General features: G+C 39.6%; 1 protein-coding gene across 1 annotated transcript in view; it reads right to left on the bottom strand.

The window, feature by feature from the left end:
* Nucleotides 1-3,011: 3,011 nt before the first annotated feature.
* Nucleotides 3,012-8,619, bottom strand: part of TFAP2C (transcription factor AP-2 gamma (activating enhancer binding protein 2 gamma)) — a 9,313-nt gene continuing 3,705 nt past the window's right edge. Inside the window, exons 3-6 of the mRNA XM_009326864.1 lie at nucleotides 7,494-7,716; nucleotides 6,708-6,826; nucleotides 5,149-5,290; nucleotides 3,012-3,297 (exon numbers count right to left, since the gene is read on the bottom strand). Of these exons, the coding sequence (XP_009325139.1) occupies nucleotides 3,012-3,297; nucleotides 5,149-5,290; nucleotides 6,708-6,826; nucleotides 7,494-7,716 (770 nt within the window). The remainder of the gene's footprint in view (nucleotides 3,298-5,148; nucleotides 5,291-6,707; nucleotides 6,827-7,493; nucleotides 7,717-8,619) is intronic.

The raw sequence follows: 8,619 nt of genomic DNA, 5'->3' as shown, positions 1-8,619 counted from the left end.
TAATTTTGGATGACAGACAAGTTCAGGTCAGAGTTTAACTGTTCTCTTCAGTGAATGGAGCAGAAGACATTGTTCTTGTTTCATATTACTGCCACAGCTTATAAGGTAGTTGAGCCTCAAACTAATGTACCATCTAAAACATACAGTAGAGGAAAAGCATTAAGGTAATGGAAACTCAGCATTTCTAATGTTCCAAACATATAAATAGAACCCGAGTCAGTACATTAGACAATTGACTGGCTTTGCTTGAACGCACGCAGGAATAAATGGAAACATCCTTATTTCCTATCCCAAGGGGCAATTATTTCAGAGCCTGGTTTTGTGCATTAATAAAAAGCAAGATTCCATTGTCTGGTAGCTAAAATTTCTTACTATATATGCTGTATAAGCAGTCCAGCAGCAGAAACAGAAGAAAAACTCAGAACTCTAGCATGACATTCTCTAAACGAGCTCTTACCATACCTAGCATATTTCTGTGTGTATCTATAATCAATAAAAGTATATTATCAGAATGGTATAGTTTGTATATTTTAGAAGTTCTGTTAGTTATTACATGTCCTGGCTGCGCTTGTGTCTACAGATGGTCCAAAATGCTTATTTCTCAAATGCTACAATGAGTCTAACAAATGCAAAGGCTGGAATTTCACACCTCTTTAAGAGAGCAGCCGACTGGACTGCAACTCAAAAAACAGCTTTCTCCCAGCTCACCACTGATACATTCACGCATTTCTTTGAGCTTCCCTTTCCTTTCTTCTCCCTGCACACCTTCAGTAGTTTGCCTTTACCCTTTAGAGGAAAAATAATGGGAACATAAGAACTTATAAACAAAGAATTCAGAAATTGTACATATTGCCTCTTCTCCACATCTGTGAAAGAAACACATTGCCATGATGTGAACGAAATTCTTACTCACAGTTATGTCCAGTGTCATCATTCATAATGTTTGCCCTAGCCACATGCCTGACGGACTAATCAGGTGTTGAAATGCCAAGGACAGAATAAAGCCCAGGTTCATGTTGTTCCTGTTTTAGAAAGCACTGAAAAAGCACTTTTTTTCCAGGAAGGTTTGCTTGGTTATTTTGCACCCGAGACACTGAATGCCACTGCAAGCTTCAGATCCTGCCTCACCACTACTGCACAGAATACTTTGGGGACTTCCTGCAAAATGCCATAAACTTCCTCAAATCAGTAAAATTGGGCTGAAACCAGATGGGACACTATCAAATTTCACACGCCAGGATTTTGCAAATATTTGTCATTAGAGACAGATTATTCTAATAAAGTCAGATTCACTAGAAGACAAAGCTGGTAGGATTGATTTTTCTTTAGAGGAAGTCTTGCAGTTTGTGTTTAAGCCGCCTACTTAAATAGGCAGCTAGCATGATAATGACATCTTAAGGAAAAAAAAAAGATTCTTGGAGGTACACAACGTGTTTAATTGAAACCATTAGTTTTACTGGCAAACAGCGTCATATTTCTGTTCTGTTAATCTGAACAAAGTGCTGCAATTATGACTCAATACGTAGTGTCCTCTAGTGCTACTTGCCCCCCATTCCCGAAGTATAGAAAGAAAACAAAACTGTTTTCAGTTAACAAAACATTCCATGCTTCTATCCAGAATACTTTTATTATATGGTTATCATATACATCAGAATTATATTGGGAACATTTACAAATATGTAAAGATAGTTCAGAACCTCCATTATTCACATACACACTAACTCACACACTCATTTTGCATGTCTAGTTAGTTATCAGGTGAATGATGCACAAAATTATTGCTTTGTGAACATACACCTCAGATTAGATTAATCTTCAGTGGCAAGAATTGAGATATTTAAAAAAAAAAAAAAACAAGTCTTAAATACCCTGTATAACATACCTGTGCATAAACCTAAAGATATGTTTAGCTTACCCATTACCTTTGAAATACTTACCAAAATTAAAATTTGAAACCCATTTATAAAAAAAAAAGTATTAAAAAGTTCACCATTATTTACAAATCCGATTAAATTACACATAAATAAATATTTACATTCAACACACTGCTTCCCTTAATACACATAAAGCCTCCCTGGAAATATTTTTTGGCCTTAATAGGCAAAAAAAATTTTTTTTTTCAAAAAAAGTTATGTGCCTATTCTTTCAAGTTTCCCCCCCAATTTAAAAACAAGACAATATAAATATATGAATAAAGCTGCAATATCCTTAGACACAGAAAGTGAATTTTCTAAAAGCATTTTCATTTTGAACTGTTCCTTGTTAAAAAAATATCAAGATAATATCCACTGCAGTCAACATTACTGCAGTTTTTAAAAGCCTGAATATTTCCATAAAAATAAGCATGTCAAATGCTATCAGATAACTTTTAAGTCTAGCAGGATTTTAGTACTCTCCTATGGTAATCTGAAAATAAAGGAAAAAAAAACCCCACAAACAATATAAAAAAACAACCCACAGAATAATCTTACTATTTTTGGGTGTTTATAAAAAATTTTAATGTACATAAATCTATACCATTGTTTAATACTGCTTTATTGTTACTGTTGCATTTAGAGAGAATAAAACCCTGAAATTGTATCAAATAACAAATAGGCTTCCATCTAAAACCTGTATCTTAAAAACTATACACAAAGCTGGTCACCACTAGATACTTAGATGTGGAAAAGAAATCTAAATATATCTCTTTGTATGTTTCCATCGAAAACCCTTTATAGCACCACTTTACAGCAAAGGATTTCAATACACTTGTACCAAGTACTTATCTTCTGGTAATTGCTTCCACAGATAAGGGATACTGCAGCTTTTAGAAAGACTTGTCTCATGGATCCAGGGGGAATGAAGATCCTGAATAAGATGATTTTTTTTTTCTTTTCCCCTCCTTTCTTAAAAAAAAAAACCAAACCCAAAACAAAATAAAAAAAAACCCACACAAATCTCTATGTTTCCCCCAGCAAGAAGATCCCAGTCTGTGTTTAGGAGGAAGAGTTTAAAGTCTGGTTTCGCTCCTTTTACTTCCTGTGCTTGTCCATTTTATCAATGGTTTTGTTGGTTTCTGCAGGGCTCTGGTCGCCAGCGTTCATGTATGTTTTGTCTGCTATTTTTAATGCTTCATTTAGGTAGTTCTGGACGGATGTCATGGCAGCGCAGATGGCAGCACTCCCAAAGCCATGTGTGATCAGGCTAAAATGAGTCAAACAGCCCTGGATGCCAGGGTCCAAGATGGGACTAGGTCTCGTGTTTCCAAGAGGAGTTCTGTCCTGAGTGAGGAGGTCTGTGAATTCCTTACAGATCTGCCTGCAAGACACGAAGTGATCACACTTTACACCATGGTGGGAATTTATGCAAAAGCAAATAAATAAATAACAATAACAGAGAAAGTCCCTATCACATATTTGGCGGTTACGTGGGAATTGGAGTTTTCAGAAATTCATTGCTCCAGTGAATTTCTGAATTCAGAAATTCTCCAGTTTCTGATGAACCTTCCGTTATATCTGTCACAAAGACACATACACGCTCTGCAAAATAATCTCTCCACCCCTGGTGTCTGGCTGGCTCTGCATCATTTGCTCTAGATTTTAAGGGGGGAGTGGGAATTTAGGGCTAGTTTCTGTGAGAACTTCCACAGCTGCAGTCAAGTGATTTATAAAGACTAAAGCAGCTGAATAGGAGATTCAATTTAGTTGTGCATATCATATGTATATGCCCTCTTTAATAGAGACCCAGGCCCTGATCCTGCAAACACTAGCACATATGCCTGGCAAAACATGAATGGTTAATAATGCTCAAACATATGTTGTTTGCTGCTTGTAAATCTGTCCCCTTGATGGGATTTCACAGGAGCTGAGCAATCTTAACAGAATCATCACTTTATCAGAATTTCTCAATCACAAACATCTTCCAAAAGATGATTGTTATTAGTGCTAATAACAATACCAATAATTATAATACTGATGAGCGGAAGGGGTAGTGCTCAGTAAAAAGCATAATATTCAAGCTATAGGAGAGAGAGACTATTTCTAAGAGACATTTTTGTAAAAGGTGGTCTCTTTTTCAGGGAAAGATGTATTAATTCAGCAACAGGAGGAGTATGTTTTGCACGCCTGCTCTGAGCCCAAAGTCAGGGCAACTCTTCTCAGCGGTTTAAGCAGGCTTTTCTCAGATCCTCTACAAGAGCAAGGGTGCCTTCAAAAGCAAGGAATTGCACCAACCCCGTCCCAGAAAACATCTCAGACCAGAACGGACCATGAACTGAAGGTTCTGTTAAACCTCAGCCTGGGAAGACTGGGAGGGGGGAAGGGGACAGCGAGCACTCCAGCCACCGGTTTAAGATAAGCGTAACTCAACACAGGTATTTTCTACCAGAGACCTGTTCACAGTACGTGGTTTATTTACAGGTACAAGCGTCTGCAGAACAGCCGTAACAATGCTTCTCGCCTTTACCCTTCCCTTCCCTGTTCATCAAGCTTTGCAATAGGAATTTAGTTAAGTACAGGGATGTTTCACGTCTACTGAAGGTTGACTTTCACTGAACTATAAAAATCTTCAGCTATAATAGTGAAAAGGGACTATCCACAGTTCTTGACTCCTGGTGTCCCCTGGGGGAAACCTGTGTTCTATTGCCAAAAGCAGTTACGAGGACATGGCAGCGGAGCTTCCCTTGCACCCAGCATGCCCACCAGTAACTCTCCAAGGAGAGATGCCCCTCTGGGCTGCACGTATGCAGAGGTGGGTGAGCTATCTTCTGCTCCCAGTCCCGACACTGGTTCACATTCCCAGGCCACATCTGCCCTGCAGGTCCTCAGCCCTGTCAGATCTAGGGACATCTTTTTCTTAGAGATATAGCTGTCCCAGTATAGGACTTTTTCTGAAGTTTTTATTACAGTTAAAAGAAAAAAGAACAGAACTGGTCACAACTGCTTTAGAGTTATCATACAGGATTATTATTATTATTGGTTCAGACTAAAATAACTGCTGCCATAGTTGAATTCAAACCAAAAGCAAATAAAAAGAATTGTTTCAAGTCCCTGATTAAAGTTACACATGAAAACGTACCAAACTGTCCACAGTCACAGATACTCATGGTCAGACAAAAACATCTTTAAAAAGGAGAAAGGGGGAAAAAAAAAATCCAAGCCCAAGACTTACTTTGCAGCAAGAAGCATATTCTTCCTGTTTGCCATTTCATTGCGGCCCATGTGTGGTCTAGTTAAATATTCGGCCACTGCTTTGGAAGGAAACTCTGTCTCACAAACGTAACCAAAGTCACGAGCAAGATGTACAGCTTCACCTGGCGTGGGTAAAAGGGAATGCTTATTAAATGTAGTTACATCTATTTATTTTAAGGAGATCAGGGAAATTAAGCAAAGTACTGTGAATTTTTGAAGCATATTCCTATTTTAGAAAGGGACACTGCTATTTTACCACCGTATCACTCATTACCATTTTCTAATTAATAGTGTTTCTTTGAAAGTTTGCATCAAGGAAAAAAAAACGCTACATAGTGACTGCTACAAAAAATAATTCACTTGCCTTTATACTGGAAAGAAAAACTCCTATCTCTATCCAGATTAACTGTGCAGCAAAGACTACAATTCAGTCTAGATCAAATTGTCCACTGATATATTTAAAAAACCTGGCAACTAAATTCCACTTAGATAATAAAGGGTTTATCAGTTTAGTATATTTTATAAATATTTTCTAATAAGCATTTTCATATAGAAAATAAAATTGTAAGGTATATGACTAGGCCACTTTTTTTTCATTAAGGCAATTCGATCAGGCTTAGAAAAATGGATTGGCATGATCAGTGCGTTACCTGTGATGTACATGTGTGCATGTATGCAACACATAAGCTCTCTTAAACTCAACTTCCAAAGAGAGGTTTTAAATGGAAGTTGCTGCATTATTTGAGCTGATGCAGAAGTGAAATAGCAGTAAGGTATTGTTAGATCATTTTTCACTTTTCAATTGCTGCCTCTATTCCTGTTAAATTGCACCACTACCAGAAGCTGCTTTAAACAAAAACACAAAACACAACCACACACATACATATACACCTTTCAAGCCAGCTTAACTGATAGAGGGTCCACGTAACATGTTACAGATTAAAGGGGCTCCAGTTTCCCATCAGGAAGTCAAAAGCTATAAATCTCACTTTATATGCTTGTTTATTAGAAAAGCCTCTGAGGATACCGCTGAGGTAGGGCCAGGCATTGAGCTGCCCCGGACTTTTTAAGTTTCCCAATAGGGAATCAAACCCACTAATGTGATGAGTTTCACCCCTTTTGCCTTCCCTGCCTGTCTCTGCACACACCCTTACAAAACCCGAAACAACCCAGCCCCCTCAAGAAACGCAGGCTGGACAAACATGCATTTTGAACAGCTTGGCATAAAGGAGTTACCGCATCCCTGCTAGCATCCTTTCCAGGCAGCCGTGAGGAAGAGGAGTATTAGCCGGGTTTGTGCGGGTAGGGGTCTCAGGCCAAGGGCTTAGAGACCAGATTTGAAGGGAGAAGAAGGGGAGAGGAGCCCCCCAAAGGCAACACAGCTGTTAGTTGCTGCAACATTCCCATCATGCTCACTTTAAAATAAAAAACCCTCTATTACGTTCATTGACTTTCTAGCCTTTCCATGCTTTGCCTAGAGGATAAAAGCTGTACACAAAGGGGAAAAAAGTTTATTTTTAAGACACATTCAAGACTGACCTTCCACCAAAGATGTCAATAGTGTCACATTTGCAGCTTTCCTTCTACCAGCGGGAAGATTCAAGCCAATTTTATCCAGTTTTTCCCTTAATGATCTGCCGCCATTTTTAGATTTGGCTCTGTAATTAAAGAGAAAAACAATGGCCTTATTTATCTTCAGGGAACACTTCTTTTTAAAGATGAGAATTTCCAGTTACTGACATTCAATAGGGTTCTACTGGGGGGAAGATAAAAAACAGGCTCTTTTCAAGTGACCTACTTTTTAAATGCTCTACTACAAAACAGCCAGGATGAAACACAGCAGAGGTCAAAATCAAAATGTTTCAAACTGCACCATCGAAACCAACAGCTGTAGAACGATCACAAGCTGAATTAAGTGTGTGCAAAAAAGGACAGATAAAGTGTCCTTGTAATGATTAATCAAGACCATGAGATTTAATCCAAAAATCATTCCATGGGGAAACAGTTCGTCATGGGAATAAGAAAACTCCGTGAGCCGTTTTTGAGACAAAAATCCAACTTTAAACAGAGAATGAGAATTGCTGTCAGAGCTGTTAATAGCACTTCTCAAGAAGCAGCAGAAGTGCAGAGAAGTTTCATTTCCAAAGCCTATTAGGATTCAGTGTTGTTGGGCTTCTTAAAAATCAGAAATTTGCCAAAAGGCTTTCTTAGCTCCTTCTTGTGCTAATCTGGCTGCTCACACACACACAAGCACAGGGAAAATTAAAAGAAAAATCACAAACAATAGACACGGTGGGGATGGTTGTAAGGGGAGTCGCAGCCTACCTTCTGAGTACTCCTCCTAGCAAAGAGGCATTGAGACACTCGGGGGGCGAGAGCCGTCTCTGCACCTCTGCTACCGTCACTTTGTATTTCGACGTGGAGCTCAGGAGGGAAAGTCTCCCCGGAACAGAACAAAATACTTCATTGGGGTTTATGACCACTCCAATTAATCCATCCTTTTGGCAGGGGAGACTCAGAGCACTGTTTTTCGTTAAGGAAATGGGACCTGCGGGAGGAGGAGGGAAAGCAGGTATTTTATAAAAGGGAAAAATAAATAGGAAGTGGCAAGTGAATTTCCTTTCTACAAAAAGAGACCAGGAGATGGGATTTCATTTTGCGATAAATGCTCACACCACTGACCCCGTCCCCAGCGTCTATCTGCAGCACGGGGCTCAGCTGCAACCGAAAGGTCCCACAACTATTTTGCCACACTAAATTTCAAGGAGCTGCCGAACACAACCAAGAATACTTTTGAAAAAACGCACAAAGAACACATCTCTGAAGCAGCATGCTGCAAGTTAGCAAATCCATACTTATAAAAAGCCCAATACAACTGCAGAGTCCAAATTAGCATCCTTCAGCTACTGCCGAAAGCTCTTTCCGAGCCGGGGCAGGGAGAAGCCTCCGAGCTCCTGCTGGGGTTCGTCTTCCGCCTCGCACACGCGGATGTAAGAAACCGCCTTTGGAATTTAATCCCAACAAATTCATAACAGACAGTACAACAGAGAGAGGGATGCAGCCCAGAAGAGAACTGAAAGTAAAACGCTGCTCGTTAATGGCTTCAGCCTTTAGGTGAATAGGGGCAACAAAGGCTTTGCAAGGAGCAAGCCACAGATCCAGCTTTTCCATGCCCTTGCGAATCCACCCAGTTAACCCCCGGTGGTGCACTGCTGGCTCACAGCACCGATCGGAAAGGGTTAAAGAGTCGAGGTCGGCCCTGCTCCCCGGAGGGGGAAAGATTTTTCAGTGGTGCATCTGACAGCGAAATTATTCTCCCATGAGCTAAACACAGCAATCAGCGCTCTGACAAACACTTCTGCTTTTCCTCAGTTAGGTATTTGTTTGAAGTCTTCAGAAGAAACTTCCACTGATTTTTTTTTTAATCACAAATTTGTTTAAAAACAAAAGC

Source organism: Pygoscelis adeliae, unplaced genomic scaffold (genome assembly GCF_000699105.1).
Source record: "Pygoscelis adeliae isolate BGI_AS28 unplaced genomic scaffold, ASM69910v1 Scaffold286, whole genome shotgun sequence".
NCBI lineage: Eukaryota > Metazoa > Chordata > Aves > Sphenisciformes > Spheniscidae > Pygoscelis > Pygoscelis adeliae.
This window is presented reverse-complemented; position numbering and strand designations above follow the sequence as displayed.